Source organism: Heterobasidion irregulare (genome assembly GCF_000320585.1).
Source record: "Heterobasidion irregulare TC 32-1 unplaced genomic scaffold scaffold_01, whole genome shotgun sequence".
Classification (NCBI taxonomy): domain Eukaryota; kingdom Fungi; phylum Basidiomycota; class Agaricomycetes; order Russulales; family Bondarzewiaceae; genus Heterobasidion; species Heterobasidion irregulare.
The window spans coordinates 153,203-180,127 of record NW_009258197.1 but is presented as its reverse complement, the minus strand read 5'-3'; the positions used below and the strand labels follow the sequence as shown (position 1 = coordinate 180,127).

At 50.1% G+C, this 26,925-nt stretch overlaps 12 protein-coding genes across 12 annotated transcripts; 4 read left to right on the top strand and 8 right to left on the bottom strand.

The window, feature by feature from the left end:
* Positions 1–429: 429 nt before the first annotated feature.
* HETIRDRAFT_447229 (uncharacterized protein) lies at positions 430–1,669 on the top strand (the record flags this gene model as incomplete). Its single annotated transcript, XM_009542199.1, has 2 exons — positions 430–474; positions 527–1,669. The coding sequence occupies 2 exons, from the start codon at positions 430–432 to the stop codon at positions 1,667–1,669; spliced, it is 1,188 nt and encodes a 395-aa protein (XP_009540494.1).
* A 2,342-nt stretch (positions 1,670–4,011) lies between these two features.
* HETIRDRAFT_447228 (uncharacterized protein) lies at positions 4,012–6,156 on the bottom strand (the record flags this gene model as incomplete). The annotated part of the gene is made up of 3 exons (XM_009542198.1): positions 4,012–4,228; positions 4,288–4,975; positions 5,937–6,156. 3 exons carry the CDS (start codon positions 6,154–6,156, stop codon positions 4,012–4,014), a joined length of 1,125 nt encoding a protein of 374 aa, XP_009540493.1.
* Positions 6,157–8,385: 2,229 nt separating this feature from the next.
* Positions 8,386–9,050, bottom strand: HETIRDRAFT_165988 (uncharacterized protein; the record flags this gene model as incomplete). Its single annotated transcript, XM_009542197.1, has 2 exons — positions 8,386–8,830; positions 8,881–9,050. 2 exons carry the CDS (start codon positions 9,048–9,050, stop codon positions 8,386–8,388), a joined length of 615 nt encoding a protein of 204 aa, XP_009540492.1.
* Positions 9,051–9,293: 243 nt separating this feature from the next.
* Positions 9,294–9,467, bottom strand: HETIRDRAFT_306069 (uncharacterized protein; the record flags this gene model as incomplete). Its single annotated transcript, XM_009542196.1, has 1 exon — positions 9,294–9,467. The coding sequence occupies one exon, from the start codon at positions 9,465–9,467 to the stop codon at positions 9,294–9,296; it is 174 nt and encodes a 57-aa protein (XP_009540491.1).
* A 2,365-nt stretch (positions 9,468–11,832) lies between these two features.
* On the top strand, positions 11,833–13,056 carry HETIRDRAFT_305495 (uncharacterized protein; the record flags this gene model as incomplete). The annotated part of the gene is made up of 1 exon (XM_009542195.1): positions 11,833–13,056. One exon carries the CDS (start codon positions 11,833–11,835, stop codon positions 13,054–13,056), a length of 1,224 nt encoding a protein of 407 aa, XP_009540490.1.
* Positions 13,057–13,214: 158 nt separating this feature from the next.
* HETIRDRAFT_29927 (uncharacterized protein) lies at positions 13,215–13,499 on the top strand (the record flags this gene model as incomplete). Its single annotated transcript, XM_009541975.1, has 1 exon — positions 13,215–13,499. A coding segment is annotated over one exon (285 nt), but the record flags the coding sequence as incomplete, so codon positions are not given.
* A 3,538-nt stretch (positions 13,500–17,037) lies between these two features.
* On the top strand, positions 17,038–18,220 carry HETIRDRAFT_447223 (uncharacterized protein; the record flags this gene model as incomplete). The annotated part of the gene is made up of 4 exons (XM_009542194.1): positions 17,038–17,273; positions 17,314–17,578; positions 17,632–17,649; positions 17,705–18,220. 4 exons carry the CDS (start codon positions 17,038–17,040, stop codon positions 18,218–18,220), a joined length of 1,035 nt encoding a protein of 344 aa, XP_009540489.1.
* A 3,988-nt stretch (positions 18,221–22,208) lies between these two features.
* Positions 22,209–22,958, bottom strand: HETIRDRAFT_306129 (uncharacterized protein; the record flags this gene model as incomplete). Its single annotated transcript, XM_009542193.1, has 2 exons — positions 22,209–22,609; positions 22,667–22,958. The coding sequence occupies 2 exons, from the start codon at positions 22,956–22,958 to the stop codon at positions 22,209–22,211; spliced, it is 693 nt and encodes a 230-aa protein (XP_009540488.1).
* A 689-nt stretch (positions 22,959–23,647) lies between these two features.
* Positions 23,648–23,935, bottom strand: HETIRDRAFT_165982 (uncharacterized protein; the record flags this gene model as incomplete). The annotated part of the gene is made up of 3 exons (XM_009542192.1): positions 23,648–23,686; positions 23,745–23,871; positions 23,931–23,935. 3 exons carry the CDS (start codon positions 23,933–23,935, stop codon positions 23,648–23,650), a joined length of 171 nt encoding a protein of 56 aa, XP_009540487.1.
* A 768-nt stretch (positions 23,936–24,703) lies between these two features.
* HETIRDRAFT_412913 (uncharacterized protein) lies at positions 24,704–25,546 on the bottom strand (the record flags this gene model as incomplete). Its single annotated transcript, XM_009542191.1, has 4 exons — positions 24,704–24,846; positions 24,916–25,095; positions 25,197–25,260; positions 25,310–25,546. The coding sequence occupies 4 exons, from the start codon at positions 25,544–25,546 to the stop codon at positions 24,704–24,706; spliced, it is 624 nt and encodes a 207-aa protein (XP_009540486.1).
* Positions 25,547–25,601: 55 nt separating this feature from the next.
* On the bottom strand, positions 25,602–25,772 carry HETIRDRAFT_244237 (uncharacterized protein; the record flags this gene model as incomplete). Its single annotated transcript, XM_009542190.1, has 1 exon — positions 25,602–25,772. A coding segment is annotated over one exon (171 nt), but the record flags the coding sequence as incomplete, so codon positions are not given.
* Positions 25,773–26,017: 245 nt separating this feature from the next.
* On the bottom strand, positions 26,018–26,796 carry HETIRDRAFT_447221 (uncharacterized protein; the record flags this gene model as incomplete). The annotated part of the gene is made up of 5 exons (XM_009542189.1): positions 26,018–26,131; positions 26,197–26,341; positions 26,400–26,443; positions 26,499–26,692; positions 26,748–26,796. 5 exons carry the CDS (start codon positions 26,794–26,796, stop codon positions 26,018–26,020), a joined length of 546 nt encoding a protein of 181 aa, XP_009540484.1.
* Between the last annotated feature and the right edge of the window lie 129 nt (positions 26,797–26,925).

Here is a 26,925-nt window from a genome sequence, read left to right as displayed (position 1 = left end):
TTTGTGACCGGTTCAGACATGCATAACGGTCGAAAGTCGACGAAAGCTACAGAGCGCGTGTCGAAAAGTGTGGTGGTGGAAATCGATCCTAATGGAGGCCAATGTCTCTTAACCAGAGAATTGGATGATGAGGCACCGTTGGAATTCGCACACTTATTTCCGAGGTGTGAGAAGGATAATGACAAGCTAGTGAGTCTGTCATTCTGGTTTCCGCACCAGTCTTAACTCATTGTATCACAGATCACAAACTTAGAACGCGCGTGGGGAATTGGACATCGGTGTTTCAACATTGACGACGCCAGAAACCTTCTTCTTCGTGAGAGACTTTGTCCAGTTCTTTTGTTTCAGTTCTCTCAATGTGTGGCAGTTAAAGTCGATTGGCACCGACTATTCGATGCCAAACGTTGGCTTTTGCTTCCCACTCCCGACATGGTCAGAAATCTCAACAATTACAAACAAGGCAACATCACGAAGGTTCGTGGCGCCCTTTTGTTTCTTTGCACTCACTTCACTTCGGATATACCAGAGGTACAATGGCGCGAAGAAATTCGAATATAAGATGGTGCCAATAGGATCTAAACGGCTCATGGACGTGTATAGACACTCTCGACCTGACTGCGCTGATGAAGAAAATTCCGCATCATCTTACCAATATCCATTTGGAAACCTGCCCACACTGGTGTCGCACGTCCAGCCCCATTGGGTTATCCTTAATGCTGGCATGAAGCTGGACTCAAGATCAGAATGCGAGATGGACGCTTTCTATGAGCGCGTCGCCCATGCCTATGACATTAGTAGAACAGTGGCGATTTCTTTCATCAAGGATATAATCGATCTTAACGCAAAATGGAGGTCCCCCACACCCCAAGAGGTCGCGTCACCCAAAGTTGCGCTACCCAAGATTACGATACCCAAGGTTACGCTACCCAAGGTTACGCTACCCAAGGTTGCGCTACCCAAGGTCGCGCGATCCAAGGTTGTGCTACCCAAGGCTGCGTCACCCGAGGTTGCGCTATCCAAGGTTGCGTCACCCGAGGTTGCATTATCCAAGGTCGCGCCCCTCCAGGTCGCGCCGCCCCAGGTCGCATCGCCCGAGGTTGCGTCGCTCCAGGTTGCATTGCCCGAGGTTGCGCTATCCAAGGTTGCGTCACCCGAGGTTGCATTATCCAAGGTCGCGCCCCTCCAGGTCGCGCCGCCCCAGGTCGCATCGCCCGAGGTTGCGTCGCTCCAGGTTGCATTGCCCGAGGTTGCGCTATCCAAGGTTGCGTCACCCGAGGTTGCATTATCCAAGGTCGCGCCCCTCCAGGTCGCACCGCCCAAGGTCGCGTTGCCCGAGGGCGCCTCAACGGCCCAGGTTGTGTCACCCCAGGTTGCGCCGCCCAAGGTTGCGTTGCCCGAGGGCGCCTCAACAACCCAGGTTGTGTCACCCGAGGTTGCAGATGTTGTGGATGTTGTGGATGATATTTCTGGCGAGGACAACGACTCGAGGTCCAACAAGTCCAGCGATAGCCATCGTTTCATCAAACCCATGACGACGACGCTTCAACACTATTTGCACAAACGTTCTTCAAGCTCTCCCCATTCGCCCTCTCTACGGAGTCCTGTACGGGAGGTAAAACGCAGCAAGATCAGCCCCACCTACAGTGGCAGGAAGCCTAAAATCACTTAGGAGATTGGGGATCTTCTGTCCCGGCTTATCTTTCCTTCCATATCCTCTATTTCGTTCTGGTATATTATTATGTTGGTTCTAGTATACAGTTATGTAACTATGTAGGTTCTCATATACACTTATGTATATAATTGTATCATCATACCCTGTGCACTGCCTATATAACCGGAGCAAGTCTCAAACCTTGATGACTTTTGGGATACTTCAGAGAAAGCTTAGATTAGTGAATCGAATTCGATGAAAGTGAGTTTAGAGTCCGACGTGAAGCCAAGCTTGCCGCGGAGTATTTGGCACCGTGAGCTCTCCCACTACTCCTGCCTTTGTTAAATGCCTACTATACTGTAAGTGACGTCGAGCTCCAGCGTGACCCGCGTGATACGCACATGATGAACTGAGAGGACATCGAACCATCATTGACCCTCAGCGTCTCTGGTACCCATGACCTGATCTTAGAATTATCCAATCGAGCTTTCCTTCGACGCCGTCCATGGCAATGCAAACCTGCCCTGGCTGAGCAGCACTCTATGTCTCTGACTCTCATCGAAAAGGCCATGGTGGTATTTTGCGAGCTTCCATATTTCTGTATACACGGTATACACACCTGGCGGGGGTTAGTCATGGGTCGGGTCAGGCCCTGACAGAGGAGGTTGGAGCAGGTACCGCGAAATTAACCCAACAAGAGAAACCAAGTTAAGCAGACAGCAGATGGAGATGCCAAGTGTGCGTGTTATCAGTCAGACAAAGTCCTGGTCAGACAACTCAGCTCTAAATCTCGAGTCTCATCCTCTAAAGGTTGGGCGGTATGGTCTCGAACAGTGGGCAAAGAACACATATGATCTCAATGCTCACCGAAACAACCTGTCTTACTCTCCCTTTCTCTCTGTATCTTCAATCTTGCCCGAAGTCGCTCCTTCAAAACGGATCTACCAGCGCCATTTACAAGATACCCGACGCTTCTGACTCACCGCGGGTAAACCGGCTAGCGCGCGTTCTGAAAGGAGCGCAATGCTTTTACAAGATGTGACGCGAGACGTACCGAGTTGAAAGAGGTGTGGAAACAATTCTAATAAAAATTTGCAAACGGAGCGCGTGCAACTTGCCAAAACGAAGAAAGCGTAAAGTGGATAGAGGCGGTGTCGCCCGAGAGCACCCTCAAGGGTGACAGGAAACGTAGGAGGACCCAGAGATGGGATATGCACAGGAAATGAGAAGACTTGCATACGGAGATGCGCGACAAGGGGGATGCGCGGCGGGACATTTTTGCAGGGACTTTCAAAAAAGACGCTCGAGGGGCAGACCGAACAACGAGCCGCACTTCACGCAGGTCTCCAAGTCACGGGCCTAGAGGAGATCAGCCTCGACAATTCCCAGTTGCCTCATCGTGGTCCGAGCCCTTCTGGCGCGGCGACACCTGCATCCACGCGACAAGTGCGTCTCTGTTCCTGTGAGCCCCGGGCCCACGGTGTGCCAGAACACACTTGTATGAATTGTTGTGCTTTGTAGAGGAGCACACGTTGTTGAAGGAGATTCAGGATGCGGAGATGACCTTTATGGGGGAGAAATGTGAGGAGACGTGTGCAAGGCAACAGGTTATTAAAGGATAAAGCGATTGAAAGAAAAGGAAGAGGTGCGTATGGGTGTAACACCGCTTGCTGTATGAAAGCGATTTAGAGGACCGATGAAATGCTTATTCGCGAGACGATATCACTTCCCGTACAGCTATATCACGTGGTTCGTGATCCCTCCGAAAGCCTCTGCTCATATCCTGTCCAATCTCTATATAGATATGAAGCTCAGGACGATGAAGACGACACTGAGAGTTTTGAGAATCGATGTAGAAAGCACGCACCAAAAGAGTGAGCTGACAAACGGCAGGACCAGTAGCTGCCCTTGCTCGTTTTGCATCCCCGCGAGCTTTTCGTTGCCCTGCCCCTTGCACGTCTTGCAATACTGCTGCTTGTGCGGATCTGAATGGATGAACGACATCAAACCGTCAGGGTGTCCTCTGATATGCTGGAAAATCCGTGAAAGGGAAACAAAGAACCGAAAACAATGAATTGAGGTGGTGGCGTGTATGTCAGTCCAGGTATAGAGAAGACTCGACAGAGAGCATGAAGTGGCGAAGTCCAACCGGCCTCTGCGATTCGAGTCCGCAAGAGTCGAGACAATACTATACAACTGATCTCGTAGTAAAATGATAGTCGTGTGCCAATCGTCAACATGATGCGAGATGCTTAGCAGAATGTGACATGTGAATGCTCTCAAGGATAGCTAGACCTGTAAGAAGATGATCCAGAAAAAAAAGATGATCCAGGTCGAATCGAAGGGCCACGCCTACCGCTTCATCCGCGCGCGGGCAGGCCAGAAACCCCGTGCGTCTCTCGCATCCAGTGCTTCGACAGTGCTTCGAATCCCTGCGTAACCAACTCCACGTCACGGATCCTAAAATCGTCGAACTGTATGAACGCGTGTGGGACTGAGAGATCGATCAACCGCAGCGGGTAGTGAATCAGCGTGTACAGATGCGCCGGCATGCTGAACGGAAGGCTGAGAAAGTACCTATGCGGGTACACGAGAGCGTGCTCAATAATAGTCTGTATCAAATCGATGAGGCGTACCATAGTATGCTTGAGTGCCCCCCCTGCTCGCCCAGCACAAACGGGGGAAGTAGGCGCCATTGGCAGTCTACTGCTTCCATGTGATACGACCCGCGCTGACCTTCCACGTCCGGTGCACCCCATGTGCGGCGGAGACACCCTGAGGCGGAGCCGAACATGTATATGCGGCCCTTGCGATCGTGCGTGTGGAACTGTTCAGTCGATGCGAGGATGAGCAGGTCGTCGGGCCGCGCAGACCGGAACGACGACTCGAATGGGGAATAATAAGGTGCGTCTTCTTCCTCCTCGTCTGAGACACCATTCGCCTCTGCTTCTCCAACTTTGTCTGCTGATTCCGAGTCCGCGTGTTCGCCAGAGTCGCTCGAGTCCTTCAACTCCTTCCCCCTCCCAGAGAAATCAGGCCCGAACACGACCGACATCTTAAATGCGTCGACCCTCAAGATCTGCCCAAAGAACACGGTGCTCACGAGTGCCTCGCGCAGCTTCTTCACGTCCGCAGGCGTCCGCGAGGATGAAAATATGCGCAGGCGCAGCACATCAAGCGTCACGTCCGCCCACGGGCCAGCGGAGACGCGCGTGAGCGTTGGGAAGAGGCTGAGCCGCACGGTGAGCGCGTCCACAGTGACCGTGCAGAGTGGGGTGGTGAAGTGCGGGCGCGTAAGCGTGAGCGTGAAAAATCGTGGTGAGGCTAAGGTGGATACTCTACTCCTTTGTTACGCTCACGACTGCCATCGCTGCTGGTTGTGCATACATGTATCTGTTTGGCGCCCCAGAATCAGCTCTGCTCACCTTATCCCTGTTATTCTCGTAAGTTTATAGTGGTCTATGCCTCTCACTTTCGTATCTCCTCGCACGACCTATCCTTGGACACACCCTACGCATTGGACGCATCGATATCTTCAAGCTCACCATCTGGAATTTGAGTCTCGCCTTCCCACATGCTCCACAGCACTCCGCCTCTCCGTCCACGACAGCCTCTTTCGTTTCGTTGTCCATCGCTCCTCGTCTCCCCGTGATTGCGATACACAGGGTCAAAGATGCAGATTTAGGAGTGGGATGGATGGGATGTTGTTGGAAGTTGAGGAGACTGCATTGGCTCACCTTGGTCCTTGACAGTCCGGAACCAAATGACGCGGGTGTGGTGGAAGCCCTGAGCGCACCACAATCTTATCGGCTGACTAGTGCACTCCCCCAGCTGCCGAGCTGCCGAGCTGTCTCGAACGTAGTACATCGATGTTTAAGTGTAGTTGTTCAGATCCATCGTACACAGAGAGAAGATGAGTTTTTTTTTACAACGTGGAGCATAGATGTCAGAATATTTCACAGGCAGAATATCGTTCGAAAGAGCCAACAAGAATAACAATCTAACCGTTTCCCCAGCTATTTCGCCACGCCAACCTGTGGAATAGCATCAAGGTCAGGAAGACGATCAAGTGCGACAAAACAGGAACTATTTCTTATTATACCCACCGCTGATTCTAGCTCTCTGTGAAATGATATTTCTAAGCTGACCCTGCTCAGCCTGTCCTCCTCTTTGCGGGATGGTATCAACGCCGGCGCATCTGAGGACAGATCTAAACTGACAGACGGCTCCAGGTAGACCCTTTCCGTTGTCGAGCTTTCATCCGTATAAGACACCCTTGACATACCCTCATGCTTAAATGTCATAGAATGTGAATCTGCGACGAGGTCAGACTCCTCCATGAAAAGTGACGGAAAGGGCGTTGGCGAGGTCAGTGTATGGGACCGGAGGTAGTCTGACTGGGGTGAGCGCACGGATGATCGCGCAGGTGGGATAGGCGATGATGGTGCAAAAGACATCTCGGGGCGCCAATCGCCAACCTGGGTATTGTTCCCTGCGTCGGCCATTGATGCAGTTAGCGAAGTATGGCTCGTAGGTGTCAATCGCCTGTCTCCTCGAGTAAACACAAGTAAGGATGAGCGTTTTTCTGCTTGGATGCGACGACAACGTTTGATGTAGAGGTATATGACCAGAAATAGGGAAAAGAGAAATGAAAAGACAGGGACAATGATCTCAACTAGTTGGACATGTGGCGAACTAAAGTAAAATAACATTAGACGGAAGCAAAAACTGATAGGAAATATAGGGAGTAGATACCCTGTACTGATCGCAGAGGTAGTGCCCCCAGTCGTGGTCGGCATATTGAATGAACTCTCCCCAACATGTGCGACTGTGCCTGAAGACCTGCTCGTCGTGAACACGGGAGACGTCTGAGAAGGCGATGTCTCATGCACAGCCGTGCTATCTTGCGATGTGCTGTTCGCCCGGTTTGATGTCTCATTTTCATTAGGTGAGGGAGAACTGCGCGTTGACAGTGTGGTGGTCATGTCCACACTGCTAATACTGGTAGTTTGACTCGTGGACGATGATGGATTGCTTGACGTTACAGCGGATGGAGGGTTTGATGTTGATGTAGGGGGGGTTCCACCGTTGTCCTGTGACGTCAAAGAGCCACTGCTGGCAAGGATAGGACCAGTGGGCAGGGGTATTGAACCAGTTAGAGTAGAGCTGCTGGCAGGGATGAAATCAGTGACTATTATGTCAGTCAGAGCAGCGCAATGATTTAGGGTGGCAAATTGACGAGAGACTCACGGCACCGAGCTGACAGGCTCACTTGCATCGCTTGAATGGGGTAGGCCGGACAGTGCTGATGGCGCAAAGATGGGAACACATATACTCGAGAAAACTTCCGAAATATGAGAGCAGGGCTCAAAGAGTGACTTCCGAATATTTGAGCCATCAAGGTCAGTCCGGTTGCTGATATCGTGACTCGTGGGCGAGCGAGGTAGGACCATTGAGAAACGAGACACATGCGAACGAGACCAGATCGGCAGCGGGGTGGTGGGATCGTCTCCAATAGCCTTGTCCGCGCCCTCGAGGCCGCCTCCACCACGTGCGACAGGAACATGATTTTCACCGGTAATCCTTGGCAATATTCACAAAGCGTCATTTTCGGAAGGTATCTGTCGACTCAGTCGCTCAATATCTGGCAAAGATTGAAGTAGAGTGAGAATGCAACTTTGTCCGGATTCTCAAACATGCGCACGTACTAGTCCACGTTTCCTCCACATCAACTCCATCATGTAACGAGTGATATACAGTAGACATGTGTGGCATCCAGCTTTGTGACCTGAAATGTGCCGACTGCTGGTAGAAAGATACACGGAAGTGAGAATTAATAGCAGTGGAGAGATGAAGAAAGATCACTGATTTAAGAGGAGGAGAAAGAGCGTGACCCTTCGATAGACGATGATCAGTCTTCAGTATCGTCCGATCATCGAACGAGGCCGTAAGCTCAGCTACGCTGCGGAACTTTCCTACACACAGGACAACAACAATATCTGTGGCGACCATCACATCAGCAAGTCTGGTGGATTCAACAAACTGCCAGGCGTCAACCAGACCGGGGAATATGCATTGCTATGGAAGCTGCGTGTTGTACAACCAGATCTGTCAATCAACCGAACACAGCTACAAAAGAAGTGATTTGTCGAGCATGATCACTCATCGACCATCCTCAGTTCAAGAACATAGATTACCCGATCGGTCCGGAACAGAACCGAGACAGCAATGCAAAGCAACAGGATGCAAGTTCAGACCCAGTGAGAATCCCCCCACGGCTGAGAGGACGAGGTAGGAAACTTCACACGGAAATGTGACCAGGTGGGAGCTGGTAGGAAAAAAGAGATTTTGCTGTCAAAAACTTCTGAAAGAACTGAGAAACTATACAGAATCTTCTGGTTTCTTCAACCTTCTGTATTTCTGAATCGTTTTCTCCGTCGCAGACTTTTATTTCTTATCATGTGACCCGCGCGACTTGGCGCGACTCGCGTCTGTGTTGTCCTCGCGCGCTCGCTGGCGCTCTAAGTACGAGCGCCCGCAACCATTATATTTACATTACATACACAATCATTAGTGGGTAGCAGAGGGACTATTCAATAGATGTGCAAGTAAAGAAATGAAAAGTCAAAAAACGCGCGGAACTTACATATGCGCATGGCAGGCGCACGTCAGCGGCTCCTGCGAATGAGATGTGTTGCAGGCTGGCTTTATGCTGGTTGGGCGCCGAAGATGAGTTACGACCAGCGTCTACACGTCGAGGCTGAGAAGCCGACAAATGACGTCTGCAGCCTGAAGGTCGAGGCCGAGGTGAAGGGTGCATGCGAGGAGGGGTGGACGTCGAGGTTGAGTGCGACGGGGTGGGCATCTCGGAATTGGGTGTGTGTAAGGTGGATTAGTGCATGAACCCGGGCTGCATAGACTTGAAAGAGAATGTACGCAGCCCAAAGGAATGTGTGGAGGTGTGGAGGGTGGAGGAAGTGGCGGCGGGTGACGTGGGTGACCAGGAGGTCGACCCGGACTTGCACGTAGAGGGGAGTGTATGAAACGACAGCGACACAGCATCGCCCTGCACCTTGCCGGTGCTGAAGGGTGTCCGCAGGCCAAACATGGGGAAGGAGGTGGAGATGGGGTGGGGATGGAGTGCGTGAAGGAGGAGGGCGACGGCAGGAGCAAGATAATCTGAAGAAAATGTTAAAATTCTATGGCTAGCAAAGTAACGACGTACCTACGGCTCAAAATTGCACAGGACCGAGGGCTTGACATTGATCTGACACCCGAGATAACTGCACATCTCACACTCCATCTGATTGATCTCGCGGAGGGTGAGCACACCCTGGCTCACAGTGCACCAGGCATTGTAAGGATAGGTGTCATCACAGATGATCTCGGAGGCAATCATGAATGCTGAGATAAATAAATGGTGGCTTGAGGAGCCCTTGGCGCTGGGGAAGCAGGCCTTGAGTCACTGGAGGAGGTAGAGGGAGGCGAAGGTGACAGCAATTTGGAGTCGTTTCTGATGGAGGGCATACACGAAGAAGTGGTCCAGTGGTGAGGTGGGGTGGAGGCAGCTGAGAGGGACAGAAGTGCATCGGTGCACACAAAGAGATGTGAGACGAACCGAGCACTTACCTTTGCTATGTGCTCAGTTGGTTGGCACATATGGAGGCAGGCATTTGATTAATGGGTGGCATGAGATGAATACAGGGAAGAGCCTGGCCGACGAGTGACATGGCTGTGGCTCGCAAAGGGGAGTGGTATGGCAGAGATGACTTAGGAGCTTGCAGGTCATCGTGGCCACGTGACACACACGTAGCATTTGCGATGCCTCGCAACTTCTGCTAGTACACCCTTCGCGCGGTCGTGTGCTCTCAATATATGTGCTAGCAATCGTTTTTTATCACCTCACATATGGAGCCGGTGATGAGCATTCACCCGTGCTAGGGTCCGAGGAGGGTATTCAGAAGCTTTGGGGAGATACCGAACAGCGCTAGACAAGTACCGAAGATGCCAACTTTTACCAAACATGGTCGGTCCCTACCCGACAGATGACAAGCCACCGAAGGATTCTCGGCAGCACTTGGGTCAGTTTGCCCACACTTCACATACTTACCATGACCGCATAGGAGTGTTACGATAAGTATTTACAAAATCGGAGCCAGTATTCCGTATCGGCCGATGTCCTCCGTGAGTTGGTCAGTCCTTATCGCTTATCTTCCCGACTTCCGCATGGTTGGTCAAACACGATCTTGCACCATTGCTTGGCTACCCTGGTCGTATGATACCTCTTCTTAATTTTTCATTGGTTCTCCAATGCCTGTTCCTGCTACCTACGCTCGGGTGATGGATCCCGAACGTTAGGGATTTTGCCATTGCTGATTAACTTGTACCTTGTCACCTTCAGAACACATATGGACATCTCACCTACCTTCTTATCTTCTCTGATCGCTAAGGCTTGGTGCTCATTCGACATTTACTCTCATTTCTTGTTTAATATTTTACTTAGGGGCTTTGTTTACTATAAAAACCTACATACAACTCTGGAATAAACCAGCTTTCGCACCCCACCATTCAGAGCTCATTCACACTCGTCTCAACCATTGAAATTGTCTTCATCGACTTCCAAAAACTTGTCATCCTCGTTGTTTGGCCTCATTCACGTTCATACTCGTCTCTTTGCTCGTACCCCCGTCCTCCCTTGTATATTGTCAGAGTCCCATGTGGCTCTTGAAGCATGTAGTTGTCGGTCGCGACACTACCTTCTCGTTACCAACCGCATCGCCGACACGACCAACCGAACATTTGGTCAGTGTTCGGCGCAGTCCCAAAACCATTTGGGCGCTATAATCTCACACTCCCCAATTGCTTCTCAGTACGCCTTCAATTTCTAAAGTCATCACTTACAATTCCTTGTGTATCAGATACTAGCTCCAGCACTCCTGCATTAGAGGTTGTTTTGGTGTTGTGCTCGGCACTTAGAACCACCTCTAGCGTATCAACGCATACTGGTGGCCTTTGAAAGAATTGTCTTGCTGATACTCATGGACGGAGTCAAGATATTAGAGCGATGCTTTGCTTCTTGAACAAATATTAAATCAACAAAACTGTTATGATCACGTTCTGTCGGGCCTTAACGGCGGTCTATACCGACACGATCATCACAAATATCAAGCGGCCTCACACGGTGAGGCATACAACAAGGTACAGATAGTAACCTTGGTCATCCACTCCCAACGGATCACCTTATCGTTGGTCGAGTATCACGGGCCTATTGCAATAGCGGGCATGGAACGCCGCCTTACAAACTACTCACACATCGGGCATTGAGCTCCTAGTCTTTCCTGGCCGGAAGGGGACTAACGGAGAAGCACAAAGAGTAGTCGTATTGAGAGAGACGACTTAGAGAATACCTATGGATACATATACGGTATTCTCACGCCCTATTTCCTAAAGTAGTATAAAAGGCCCATAGAGTAGGCTGAGGTTCTTCAGTCTATTCTCTTCGTTCTTAGGCAGTCTTCACACTGTCTACTTCATCCACTGTAGTCTTCCTACTACAGCCTTCATTGCTATATCGCAATACACCTCTGGCTCCTGTGCTACACGTACAGTCGAGACCACCGTTCCACACATCCTCCACGAGTGACCTAGGGAAGAACCTCCTACTCTTGAGGTTACCGAACGAGCAGTTCGTAACACTAGAATAGACTCTTCTGCCCCTACCTTGCTCGCACTAGCTTGCTGCCACACTCTCTCTCATAACCTTGCTCAGTGGGGATATAGACCCCCATCGAGAAAGTGTTACTGCACACACTCTGGAGCAAGACCTAGGCCAGGAATATCCACCCGGCACTAGACGTATCAATAACCAACTCCGTCACAACAATCACCCTATCCGGCGCGAAGGGGACTTCTGGGTCTACGAAGACAACAACAGATACGCCCCTCCGAATTACGATAACTGCTCATACCGAAACGGGCGTTATTACTTCACCCTTGAAGACGGAACAGAAGAAGAGGATATTTGGAACGCAACAGAAGCTCAGTGGGAACTAGCCCCACAATACAGGGAACCGGCGCCGGTAATCCCCGAAGACTCGGAGCAAGAGGAAACAACCTCAGAATCAGACTCCGACTCGCCAGACCAAACACCAATCAACACCCGAAACGAACCGCTCGCCGAGATGTCGGGACAAGCTTCGACTTCTACAGACCCCCCTTCCACAACAGTACAACCCGGGAGAGGAAAGGTCAAACTCCCAGACAACTACACAGGCAACCGCATCGAATCCCAGAAATTCATGCTCCAATGCCTCCTTCTTTTTGTAGCAGAATCTGATCGGTACAAGACCGATCAAGACAAGATATCCCTCGTGCTCTCATGCATGAGATATGGCACGGCAGGAGCTTGGGCCGAGAACTTCCTCCTCAAATCAGTAGGAGCGGACCCTCCCACTGATCTAGGAACCTGGAGGGACTTTTTAACAAAGTTCAAGCTCCAATTTAGGGAGACAGGCAAGACCGATAAAGCGCGAAGCGCACTCATGGCCTTCTCCCAAGGACGAATGACAGTTGATGAATACTCCAACCAATTCATTCTCATTGCTGCCGATGCCGACATCTCCGACAAGGAGCAAGTCCCCTACTTCCAATGCGGGTTAGACCCGCGCGTCATGGATAAAATATATGACAAGGAAGTTCAACCAAAGGACACCATTCAGGATTGGATTAACACAGCCTGCGAAATAGACGGACGACTCAGAGCCAGATCCGCTCAAAAAGCTATCCTTGCCAACTCCACCTCCTTTCGCAGCGATTATCTGAATCGTTTCCATACCCAACCAACCGTCCGTTATAACTCCACAACTGCCCCTCGCAGAATGAACAACCAGGTGGTCGACATGGACATTGACGCTACCAGAAAGCATAACGCCGAAAGTCAAAAGAGGAAATTTGACGGCAAGCGAACCACCCCCTGTTCTAACTGCGGAAAGCCAGGGCACTCTAGTGCTAACTGTTGGTCACCACGTAGAGGCGTTTGCCCAGTTCGAGGAAACTCGAAGAGACGCCTGGGTACGACAGGGAGAGGAAACCGCGCGGTTGATTTGGAAGGAGAAGACGACGCACCCGCTATGGGAGACCAAGCGGGAATATATCGAGGAATGGAGACAGAGGATGTTCATCGCAACAACCAGTGGGTACCACAACCTGGTCCTTCGATGGAACGTCCTCACTCTGCCCCATCCGGACGACCCCAAACGAACCATGGGCAACACGCTATGTTACCTAACGGACGACGGGGAGACGGAAGCGTCAGTCATTCTGCTCGAATCGGAGCAGTGCTCGGAGAATTAGGGGAAGATGAAGCAAGAGAAGTGATCCTGGGACACGCGGAGCATTTTTCCTGACCTCTCCCTCACCAGTGAAGGAGAGAGGTCAAGGACGACCCGAGTTTGATGCCCGCACTTGTATTCGTATCGGAGCAATGAATGACCGTATCATCACTCCCATACGCCTGAACGTGAAAGTATCAAACAGGAGTCAATACGCTGGAGCAAAGGCAACCATCGACTCGGCATGCGAAGGGGTTATAGTAAACGAAACTTGGGTCAGAAGACATCGTTTCCCCACCTATACACTCAACAACCCCATTCGCGTCCGGAACGTCGATGACACCATTAATAAAGCAGGTCTCATCCGATCCGCCTTGGATGTGAACCTCACCATTCGGGACATCAGGGGACGAACGCACACTGAACGCGTCCAGATGTTTATCTCCAATCTAGGAAAGGACGACCTTATCCTAGGAACAGATTGGTTGAAATACCACAATCCCTCCATCGAGTGGAGGCGACGTGAAGTGCACTTCGATCGGTGCCCCCAGAAATGCCAGCAACCACATGGGTTCACTAGGGCAAGGGAAGAACCACAAAACAATAGGCAGTTATCGGACGTGGAGCCACGGCACAAACCACGCATTAACGAGCGCGAAAAACAGTGCCTAGAACATCTCCGAAGATTGTCGGAAGATGTAGGACTCCGCGATTATAGCGGAACGTTTGGTGTCCAACTACGAGCATACCTCAAAAGGAAATGGCTCCTACAGGACATAAGGAAATATGCAGAAGAGAAACGAAAGGCTCAAGCCAAACCATCTCTTTCACCAAATGGGGGAGAACCTGATCTCCCACATGAAAACTCAGGAAAACAGGCCATAGAGGAACCAGTTATTCGGAAACTGGCTCCCAAACCGTCAGGATTTGCCAGCTTCAACCAGGACTTGGAAGACGAAATCGTCGTCACCAATCTAAAGGAAAGAGTCCCCAAGGCGCATCACAAATTTTTGGACATTTTCAGCGAGCGAAAGTCGCAGCGACTCCTAGAGCACACTTATTGGGATCACGCCATAGATCTGAAACCGACTTTCAAACCTCAAGTACCAAAAATCTACGCCTTGAGCCCAGAGAAACACGATGAATTAGGAAAATTCATCAAGGAACACCTCACTCGGGGGACCATCCGTCGATCCACCTCACAAACGGCAGCCCCATTTTTCTTTATAGGAAAGAAAGATGGAAAACTGCACCCGGTACAGGACTATCGCCATTTGAACTCGTACACCATCCCAAATGTGTGCCCCTTTCCACTAATCCAAGAACTATTGGACGTGATCAAAGGGGCCACCATTTTCAGCAAATTGGATGTACGGTGGGGATACAACAATATACGAATCAAGAAGGGCGACGAGTGGAAGGCAGCTTTCATCACTCCGCTGGGCTCTTATGAACCCACGGTGATGTTCTTCGGCCTTACCAACTCACCAGCTACCTTCCAAGCCATGATGAACATGATCTTCAGAGAACTCATCACAGCCCGGAAAATAACCGTATATATGGACGACATCCTCATCTTTTCCAAAAACATGGCGGAACACATCCAGGTCCTGAACCAAGTTTTCCAGATCTTGCGCGACAACGACCTCTACCTGAAGCCAGAAAAGTGCGAGTTTTATAAAGAAAAACTCCAATATCTGGGATACACAATTTCAAAAGACCATGTCACAATGGAAGACTCGAAGGTGGACGCTATACAAGATTGGCCAGTCCCACGCACCGTCCGAGACATTCGCTCCTTTTTAGGTCTAGGAAACTTCTACAGGCGTTTCATCGATAAGTTCTCCCTTATCACACGACCTCTGCACGACCTCACCAAAAAGGATGCAAAATGGAATTGGACCTCGAAGTGCCAGGAAGCTTTCGAACGATTAAAAAGGGCATTTATCAGTAAACCCGTTCTGAATTACCCGGACCCCATGCATCCATATCGACTAGTAACGGATGCCTCACTAATCGCTTACGGAGCCACCCTCCTGCAAGAAGGAAAAGATGGCGACTGGCACCCAGTCGCATTCCTTTCCGGGTCATTTTCACCAGCAGAACGGAACTACGACGTCCACGATCGCGAACTCCTGGCCATCATAAAAGCGTTGGAACACTGGAATCACTACCTCGAAGGCGCATGACACCCATTCAAGATCTGGACAGATCACAAGAACCTGGAACACTTCCAAATGGTGCGAGATCTCTCACGACGACACGCCCGTTGGAGCCTTTATTTGAGCAGATTCGACTTCACGCTCAGCTATAAAGCGGGATCAACAAATCATTCTGATGCTCTGTCCAAGCGTCCAGATCTAAGTGAGGGGGTGGAATCTGACAACAAAGCTCAAATTTTGCTCCTGGCCAACCTTTTTAACAAATCCGACGAAACACTGGTAGAACCGTCCCTGACACGGTATATCAAGTCCACAGAAATTGCATCCTCGGACCTCATCTCCCTCATCTGACGCTCAAAATCGGAACATGATGTCCTGACAAGGGTAGCCCTCGCCAAACTATTGCGAGTAGGGCCACAAGGAATGAGAGGATTACTGGGACATTGGACACACGAAGACGGAATCACCAGACGAAATGGCCACATATGCGTCCCAAAAGACGATGCCATACGACGACTTATTGTCAAAGCGCATCACGACGCACCCGCGGTAGGACACCCGGGGAGAACAAAAACGTTGGAAATGGTACAACGACACTATTGGTGGCAAAACATGACAAAGTTCGTCCATGAATACGTGGACGGATGTGCGGTATGTCAATCAACCAAGAATTTGACACACAAGACGCACCCTCCTATCCACCCTTTGGAAACTACCAACATCCCTTGGCATTTCATCTCGACAGACTTTGTCACAGACCTACCCGAGAGCAAGGGTTTTGACTCAATCAACGTGGTAGTGGACCAAGGTCTGTCCAAAGGCATAGTCATCACCCCATGCAAGAAAACGATCACGGCAGAAGAAACAACCGTGCTTTTCCAGAACAACGTTTTCAATCGACATGGGCTGCCGACCAAAATAGTATCTGATCGCGGCCCTCAATTTGCGGCCAAATTCACCTGGGAACTCTGGAAGCAGCTAGGAATCACCGCTGCTCTCAGCATGGCTTATCATCCCCAGATGGATGGAGAAACAGAACGAGTAAACCAGGAGATCGAACAATTCCTGAGAACGTTCTATAATTACCATCAAGATAACTGGGTGGACCTTCTGCCATTTGCCGAATTCTCGCACAATACGCGAAAACATTCGGCCACCGGAAAATCTCCTTTCGAAGTGCTATATGGGTTCAATCCCCCTTATTCAGCCGACACTGCGCTAGAGACAAAGGTACCCGCGGTAGCTGAACGCATTAAGGTAATCACAGAAGTCCAGGAAGAAGCCGCAGCCAGCCTACAAATAGCCAGCAATTACGCCAAAGACCGGGATCTCCACAGAAAACTCCCTCAGTGGAAAGAAGGAGACCAAGTATGGCTAGAAGGAACCCATATCCGGACGACCCATCCAAAGTTCAAGCTCGCCCCTAGGAGATATGAACCCTTCAAAATATTGGCGAAAATAGGGACCCTGGCATACAAACTTCAAATTCCCCAACACTGGAGAATCCACCCAGTGTTCCACGCCGCAACACTTACCAAGTATAGGGAAACCAAGGCACATGGGGAAAACTTCACAAGACCACTACCGGAGGTATTAAACGACGAAGAGCATTATGAAGTGGAAATGATTGTGGACTCAAAAAGACAAGGACGGGGAACCAAGTACTTGGTCAAGTGGGCGGGATACCCCAAGGCAGACAACACCTGGGAACCCTACACTCTCCTGAAAGGGACGGGGGAAGAAGCTATGAAAGAGTTTCATGACCAATACCCTGACAAACCTCGTCCGGGAACATCCTGAAAAGCGGAAGAAAACCCTATAAAAGAGCGACCAGGAAGCTCTAAACGGACCATCTTCCCCCACTTTTCCTTCAAATCCCTTTTCCTTCACTCAAATGCTCCTTCACGAAGACCACGAGGCTTCATCACCATCAAGAAACTCCTCCCCCGATGTCGTCCTTATGGTGTCCAATCCAGACATCGGACGAGTGGATAGAGGAACCAGTCCTCACCCAAGCAATGCTGGACGAGTTGATAGAGGAACCAGCCCTCACCGTCCAGAGCCCGCCGTCGTCACCCTCACTCCACACCTCAATAACTTCTCAGATGACAACGCCGAGGACTATGCCAAGTTCAAAGAAAGAGAAAGAACTCGCCGACCGTCATCCCAGGGGGCCCCACGAGATGCATCACGGAATGAAAACCCTGATGACAGAAACCTACCGGGCTCTGACGAAGTACCAGTGGGAGTTCCACCTCCTGCTACAATCGCGGCGAGCATTGGAGCTGCAGGTCCCTCGGGACTACGAGCAAGAACAGCAGCTCAACTCCCAAGCCATGGAGAAACTGAGTCGATACCAGTTATACAGGGAGCTGCACCTCCGCCAGTATCAACTGGTGGACAGGTTCCCCACTCCATGGGAAGAACTACCCTTGGTACAGATCCTCACTCCGGAGAATTGGAACGACACGTGGACGCGCTCCTCCAGAGAAGCACTATCTCCGCGGTAATACAAATGGCCACAGCCATGGCCCTACAACGACTCGCTAACTTCGCTGCAGGGCAACCCGGGAATGAGCATAGCGACATACCTCAACGACTGGCTAGTGCCAGTCTCCAGATCAGAGGACTCGCCCTCCAAACAGACCCTGACACCGCCTCTTGGTATGAATATAACGACAGACGACCACGAGCCCTCCTCATCCATCCCGACAAATTCTCCCAGTATGTCAACAGAGAGCTCCTTCCAGCTCTCCTCTTCACCGGAGAACTGGGCGCCGTCCAACCAAGTAGAACCGACCCTTTCCGCGTTGTCGTCTGGAATGTACCATGTCCCAGAGAACGTCCCACGGCTGTACCAAATCCAAGAAGGACTCCGCACACGGTCGTGGAACGCCCTTCACCGAGGCCACGGGAAAGTCGCCCAGCACATAGCAATCCCACGACATCCTCCTCTCACCGGGTACGAAATTTTCCCTTATCCCATGGGGGTACCGACGAGGAGGAACCACCCGTCTATCGAAGAAACGAGGGAAGAAGGAGTCGAGGGACCCAGGCAACCCTCCGCCACGGAATAACTACTGGCGGGAGTGTTCAACACCAGCCTGGAACGCCTCCTCCTAGTGCTCGATTTCGTACAAACGAGGGACAGAATAACCGAAGTAGCCGCAGAACTCGCCGCGCTGATTCAGAGGCTAGAAGAAATCGCTCTTGGACTCGATCCGAGCTCGATGCATGGGACGCTTTAGATGACCCCGGAAATTACGACGATGCCGATCCGTACTATCGACCTGACGAAGGAGGCGATGGGTACCAAGGACCCTATGATTACTAGGGCAGGGCAGTCGCGGAGCAAGAAAGGGGGTAAGGAAGTTGAGGAACTCCTACCCCTACTAGAGGGTCCGAAAATGACCTTAAACTATCGATCGTCCGCAATGACGTAAAACTAGGATCGTCCCTCAAGACGTTAAACTACCCCACGTCCGGAATAACGTCTAAACTAACGGACCTGCATGTCTTAAAACTGTGAAGAGATAAGAAGGCAGGGGAAGTACCTGACCATTTAGTCCTAGGTTCAAATGATGGTACGAATCAAGGACAACAGCGGGCATAATTCCATGTACGACCTACGGCGGAACCTTTCACATCCTCGCTGTCAAGGAGTTAATCTGACAGATGCATCGAGCATCCCATTTGGATCCTCAGTTTTACAGGGTTTTTTCCGCATTAGGGAACCCTCTACATGACATATACTCTACTCGTAGGTGTCGACAAGCCGGCTCTTCACCTTGGTACAGCGAAGTGCCCATACATAACCGGTTGCAAGTCCGAGTCAAGAAATTATGATGCATAACTCGTTAAGTGAACCCTCACAGTCAAGGTCTGACTGGTGTTTGGGGACGTCCCACTTTGGATCTCCCGTTTTACAGGATCGTTTCCGCATTAGGGGATCCTACAGCTGGCGCATGAGATGATGTAGAGAACGGGCCACCTCTACTTCACAAGTCTTCCTATAATGATGCGAGGCCATAAAATACATCCGGAACAATGTAAAACTACCAAAGGCTTGGTCCGCAATGACTATAAACTACTAGGGTCTGCAAATGACGTTAAACTAGTCTTCGTCCGAAACGACGGAAAACTATCCTCGTCCGAGATGACGTAAAACTATCATTGACCCAAGGAGCGTGGTTGCATTCTGGTGAAGCGCGGATTTTCGGGAGGATCCGCGTCGCAGAACCCTGCCTGTAAGAGGTCGAAGCGCTTCCGATATTCACTCGCTTTTCGGTAAAAGAATATCGGGTCGTCTTGGTTCAATTCCAAGCGAGGGGTCTGGGGACATGGAAGAGCAAGCATCTCTTCATGGAACGCTCAGTCTAGTCCTGGAGTCGAAGTGCAAGAAATTCCACTCCAAGACCTAGTCAGGAGGCAACTAGGATACGTGCCTCGAGTTGAAGATCTAGTAGGAAGGGACTAGATCATGCGACTCCTATCTGGCCCACGTAGCGGAAGAACGACAGGAGCTGGCCACTCATCTGGAGAAATCTATTCCGCCCATTCGTCCGCAACGACGAAAAACTACGAAACGTCCAGGAAGACGTTAAACTAAGCATTGTTTTTCCACAATATTTGTGGCGAAACAACGTCCGAGATGACGTTAAACTATTGTCCTCTCAAGAATGAGGATCGTAATGGATATCTCGACCAGATGCCCATTCGTCCGCAATGACGATAAACTATTGTCCCTTTCCACATAGGGATTGTTCGAGGCCATTTTTGCAATGGAAATGGTGTCGACGTCCACAACAACGGTAAACTACGGGCATCCAAAATGATGTAAAACTACCGTCCCTTCGTTCTAGGGATCGTGCGTGGTGGAAATCAAGGATTATCCCCACGCATCCGAAACGACGCTAAACTACTTGTCCCTTCAAGCATAGGGATCGTGCATGGCGATCTTGACAAGATACCGCGCGTCTGCGACGATGTTAAACTAGTGCCCCTGGACCTAGGGGTTGTCATTGATGTCCAATCCCCCGGACACCAATGCGTCCGCAATGACGGAAAACTACTTGCTCCTTACCGTATAGGAGTTGTGGATTGACCGCCATGCTGTCAATCGTCCGCAATGACATTAAACTACGTGCTCCTTACCAAACAGGAGTTGTGGTTGTTGACCAAGACCGTGGTCACCAACCGTCCGAGATGACGTTAAACTACTCGTCCCTTTTAGTACAGGGATCATCATCAACGTCGTCCTTGACGAGAACGACACTGATAACGTCCGAAAAGACGGTAAACTACCTTCATCCTCGGAAGGAAAAGCCTATCGTGACTCGAGGGACATAGTCAGACGATAGCTCGCCTATCGCACGGCGTTAAACTGCAAGTCGCCTAAAGCACGGCGTTAAACTGCAAGGTTGCCTACCTCACGGCGTTAAACTGAGCGGTCTCCTAATATTGAGACGTATAAGTTATCCGGTTTGATATAGTATAAACCGTTCCCATCATGCCTCAGTGGAAATCTGCGGGATAAAGTCTGGTCTAGGGCCCTATGCACATAACCGATGAATGGTCCGGAGTGCAGAAACATCTTTTTCCCACAGATATTCCATGTTGATGATGAAGAAGGTCCGAAAATGACCTAGAAGTAAACTACAAGGCAGCGCAGGGCGCCTTAATGACATCCGAAACGATGTAAAACTACTGACATCCGAAACGATGTAAAACTACTGTCGTCCGCAACGACGATAAACTACGGAACGTCCGGCAAGATGTTTAAACTGCTAGTCGTGGATATATCTCGCAACCCGACAAATATATCAGCTGTGGTCTTAATGTCTATTCGTGCAAGCGAACGGGCCGATCCGGAGAAGGAGTCAGACTCCTCCTTGCTCCTCACGGCACCTTTCAAGTCTAATTCTCTTCACATCCTTGCCTCAAACCCAATACGCATAGTGAATCAAACAAACTCTGGACGTCGAACTAACTCACCGGAGATGAGCCCACCGTATGGGGGCAATACTGCTTGGGATTTATGGCTGCAACCTCACCGGAGATGAGCTCACCGTATGGGAGCGATACTGCTTGGGACGTTAAGATGGTAGTCTGGGGAAGTAGGCCTAAGCCTTTGTAAAGCGATCAACCTACTTGCCCGTGGACGCCATCCTCTGAACGCCAAGAGGAACAACAAAAATCACGAGGATAACAACTATCCTGGAAACACTGAGGTTTGGCCCTCGGAGAAGGAAAAAGAAGAACCTGATGACATGAATTGGAACCCACATGCTAGAGTTTCTATTCATCCACACACCACTCGCATTCATACGCCTTTCTTGATGCTGTTCCAGAGGAGGCTGAAAGTAAGACCGCGATGGATTTACCCGCGGCAAAATCAATCCTTACGGGTGAAGGAAGAACATCCTAGTGGCCCAGGGCTTGGAACCCCCTGCGTTATGGCCGAGAAACAAACAGCTCAACGGAAATGGAAAACTCCTAGAGGATCAAACGATGTAAGTTGGTCTTCCTCCCAGAAAACGAAGTCATATCCCGGAAGTCGCATCCGGAGATCGCCTTGGATCAAGAAAGCAAATCGTATATGGAGTGGCGATGAGGCGCACAGCGCTGTCCTACCAGGCGAATAGGATGTAGAAAGGGGGTATTGTTATGATCACGTTCTGTCAGGCCTTAACGGCGGTCTATACCGACACGATCATCACAAATATCAAGCGGCCTCACACGGTGAGGCATACAACAAGGTACAGATAGTAACCTTGGTCATCCACTCCCAACGGATCACCTTATCGTTGGTCGAGTATCACGGGCCTATTGCAATAGCGGGCATGGAACGCCGCCTTACAAACTACTCACACATCGGGCATTGAGCTCCTAGTCTTTCCTGGCCGGAAGGGGACTAACGGAGAAGCACAAAGAGTAGTCGTATTGAGAGAGACGACTTAGAGAATACCTATGGATACATATACGGTATTCTCACGCCCTATTTCCTAAAGTAGTATAAAAGGCCCATAGAGTAGGCTGAGGTTCTTCAGTCTATTCTCTTCGTTCTTAGGCAGTCTTCACACTGTCTACTTCATCCACTGTAGTCTTCCTACTACAGCCTTCATTGCTATATCGCAATACACCTCTGGCTCCTGTGCTACACGTACAGTCGAGACCACCGTTCCACACATCCTCCACGAGTGACCTAGGGAAGAACCTCCTACTCTTGAGGTTACCGAACGAGCAGTTCGTAACAAAAACTATAAGGTTGCAAACAAGGGTTTGCACATTGGAAGATTGTGTAAATTTGGGTCCTGATTCAGGTCCTCTGCACCTCTTTACAGGGATTGATACATTCGATGTATTGGAATCTCTGCTGCACTTAAGACCCAAGTGTGTTACACCCGAATCAATGGAACATCGAATATGGTTGACATGTTTTGAGCCTTCAGAATGGTGATCAACATCTTTCTGAGTTTATGATTAAGCGGAACGGATATAGGATCTATTATATGCAGACATACTGATGATACAAGAAGAGTCCGTTCTACAACCAAGACTTTTCAATTGGCTTGACCCGATCAATGTTGTAGTCGTTACACTGCTTGACACATGCGAATGGTTTGGGATCGGGATTGTTGGCACAAGTTGAGGATGTTTGGAGCAATTGTCAACATCCCAAGGACACAGAAAATAAATGAGGAACATGAAAGTCAGCTTGGACAGAGACATACCTTTTGAATCTGTTGAACCCATCTTGACACCACTCTTGGCCGGGTTTGACCATCTCAATGGTAAGGATCCTGTGATACCCATTACACTACAATGTTCAGTATTATTGCTAGGATCGTTTTTGTATATAAGTATATTCTCAAGTAGATGAACATGGGTTATGAGTTCTAGGTGCGCGACAAGATGCTAGTTAAACAATGAACCCTAGTGAGAACACCCTCGTTTGAGCTGTGACAAGAATGAGTCCTGGTGAATGGCTGTTGGGGAATAAAAATGACAACTAATACCAGCAAATGGCCTCGTATGTGGCACATGATTTTCTCAGCTTAGTTTGCTTCCCGGTATGAACTCGCCGCTTTCGAATCTTTCTTGTCATAAGTTCGTCTATTCCTGTTTGCCCTTGGGTCAGATCAAATCAGATCAAATAGTGTACTTTACAATAATTAAGGCTGACTGTACCTTTTCAAATATCCACTAAAGATCCTTTTCAACCAAATTTATTGTGCATTCTGCCTTAGAGTGAGAATGAGCTACTCTCAAGAACCTCTGAATCAATTGAGATAGATTGCAGTAATTTTACATATATTTTTGCTAGGTACACTCAATCAGAGCCCTATTGCTATCCGATGCACCATTCTTGCTGCAATATGTGTATGGCCCCTCTCACAATCAGAACTATAAGAGCACAACATTGCAAATGGTGAAAGAGATGGCGATAGATGTACCCTTTATCAATTCTTAGGACACATGCAATTCGGATATGGTAGACACCTCTAATTATCATAAGATTGTCTGATATATGAACAAGCTCTCTAAAGTGAAGAAAAATCAATCAGTGGGGCACGCTGATTGAATACGAGGTGCACAAACCTGATAGGAGGGGGCAGGGATAGTAGTGCTGAGCATGGAGTGGTGGAAGGCTGGGGTGAGTGTGTGCGTAGTGGATTTGTAAGTAGGAGGGAGGGTAGAGGTAGGGGTTTGGCAGTAGGAGAGAGGTCTGTTAGGAGATAAAGGTAAGCACTAGCAAGTAAAGATATGCAGGAAGGAAAGACGGACATCATTATCGTGAGTGCTGCAATGCTGCTTAGTAGATGGCTCAAGGTTGTCTGTGGCATCATTGCATGGACTGACGTGGGTTCAGCAGAGGGGGCAATGGAGGCAACAGAAGCGATGAAAAGGGTTGGTCTGCTGGTAATGGTGCTAGCGTTGAAGGGTGCTATAGGTGAGGGCAGGGGGAGATGTGGCAGGGCTAGATGCTGTGCCATTGAGAGCTTGGCGGCACCATCATATGCAAAGCTGGCGCAGGCATCTGGGGAGCAGTGCTCTATGTGCTGCAAGAAACAACCAGGGTTGGCCCAAGCATCTGTGAGGCTGTGGAGGCAGGTGTTGGCATCAAGGTTGGCTGCAGACTCTGGGTTGAGCTTTGCCTTGAGGATGGCCTTGAGTGCAGGTTTTGGGAGGGAGGAGACTGGGGGGGACCACGGGGGGACTCTTGCTGGCTGGCGGAAATGTTGTTGAGGTAGTCAAAATGGTCTGTGCGGCGCTTTGTGGTGTGGAGCTCATGCCCGAGATCCTCGTTCTCTTGGAGGATGGTGGAGAGGATGAGGGTGAGCTAGGTGGGTGGGGGCTGGGGGGCTGCCGTTGACACACAAAGATGTGTGTCTGGTAGCTTGGGAGTATGGGTCTGTGGGTGGTGCTGCACTGTGCCAATGGCAGTGATGGGTGCGGGTGGGATGGCAGTGGGGCCGGGTGCACGATGGGTGGGTGCATGTGGTTGAGGTATCTGATCTGGCCAATGCCGGTGCTAATCAAGATCTGGATGCATTCTCTCAGCACGATGCAGCGAAAAATGCGCAAGGGGCGGGAGGGCGAACCGCTAGAATAGGATATGTGATCCACTCTGCAAATATCTCTATGTATTCCATCATAAGCAGCACCGACATGCCCTTTGTTGCGAGCACCGTGAACCCGCCTGTGAGACACACGTGCGTGGCATGCAAAAGTAAGACCTCGTCTAAGCACAAAGTGAACCCAAACGCACCAAAGAGCAGGCAGAGCCCAATGTCCACCCACTCGCCACGCTCTGACAAGCCGGTGAAGATGACGGTGCCAGCGGCATAGATAACAGAGTACATGATGAAGATGCACTGCTTGATGGCCTCGAGCAGTGCCGCAGGAGGGGGGCACATATTGGATGGGTTGGACAAGAGCATGATGGTGACTGTGCTGATGATAGCAAGCAATATACTCAGCATATCATGCAGATCACGCACAATGATGTGTGGTCAGAGTGTGAGCTGGCAACAAGACAGAGGGGCCTACAGTGCAGAAGTGCTTGCCTAGGAGCAGCAGGGTGAAGAGGCAGTTCACAGTGAATGCACCGTGCCTAGGGGCACAACAATGGATATGGGCATGAATACATGAGATAAAGTTACCAGCTTGCCGGTGTTCATGAGTAGGAACCTGGACCACCTGCACATGTGCTCGCACTCAACACCGGCAGTGCAGCCATGAACCGCAAAGAGGCAAACAGACACACCACAGCTTTGACTTGAGATAATCAGACTTGTTTGCCTCGTCCCCATTGGCATCCTTGCCCACATGCTTCTTCCTGCCCATAGCACCACACTTCTATTTGCCATGCCCCGCTCCTTCTGCCCTGTGCCAACCATAGCAAAATCTAAAACAAGAGCTGAGTTTATCAGATATCACTGGAGAACAAGACCATACCAGTTGATTGGCCAACAGAAGCACCATCTCAAGACTAAACTTCTGGTTGCAGAAGTTGAATAGGTCCTTGAGCAAGGGACCAAGGAGATTGATGGCCATGGCATTGTAATTACATTCCATGTCAAACCAACAAATGAAAGGCACCCCAACACTGCCAGTGAGGGTCTTCTACACCTTGGATTTGTACTCGGGCTAGGGTACTGCTGCTGCATGTGACGGGCGGCCAAGAATAAGGACGAGGACAAGGGGTGGCTCTGCTAGTACTAGTGCTAATGTTGTGGGGTGGTGTGATTAGGGGCAGGGGGTGGGGTGGCTAGGCTAGAAGCAATGCCATCAAGGGCGAGCTTTATGGCACCATCATGGACAGCATAGGTGAAGCTAGCGCAGACGTTTGCGGCATGAAGCTTTGTATGCTAGAGGAAGCAATCGAGGTTTACCCAAGCATCCGTGAGGCTGTGGAGGTGGGTCTTGGCATCGAGGTGGGCTGCGGACTCTGGGTCAAGCTTTGCCTTGAGGTCGAGGGTGGCCTTGAGTGTAAGTTTTGAGAAGGAAAAGTCCAGGATGAATAGTGGGGGGACTCTTGCTAGTTTACGGATATGCTATTGAGGGAGTAGTCAAGGCAGTCTACGTGGTGCTTTGAGACATGGAGCTTGTGCTTGAAGTCCTTGTTTTCCTGGAGGACAATGGAGAGGATGAGGGCGAGCTGCACAGGTAGAGGATGGGGGATGCTATTGACGCTAGTGGGCAAAGGAAGGATAGGGATGTGTCTAGTAGTTGTGAGTATATTGTCCAGACAAGATGAGCGGAGTGATGTGTGTATGCGACGCTTGCAACTTGCACTGCAACGTTCTATTTGATTAGCAGCAGCAGTAGTGCACAATTGTGCAAAGTCACCCTCCAGCATAAGGGATAGAATCCAGCGGTACTGCCGGCGGCAATGGGATGTAGTGGGGGGAGGGCGGTGGCGAGTATGGTGAGCAGTGCGAGCCAGTGCTTGAGCGGCATCGAAGGAGCTGCAGTAGGGCCCGCCTCATTAGCTTTGAGCCATGCATGGATACTGTCGCAGTCCATGTGGCCCATGACAACAACTAGGAGGGAAACTTGTCAGCATGCTATGAGTGGATTAGAGAGGAAGACACGTACTGTGGTCAACTCTGAGCTTTTGGATGGCATAGTTGGAAATGGCAAGCATGTTGACATCTGGAAAAACACCCCCTTGTATTAGCTCCAGATTATATCTAATAGTGTCTAAAAGTATCTAAAAGTATTAATAGTATCTAAAAGTGTCTAATTTCCTAATTGGGAGCAATACATTGTGAGC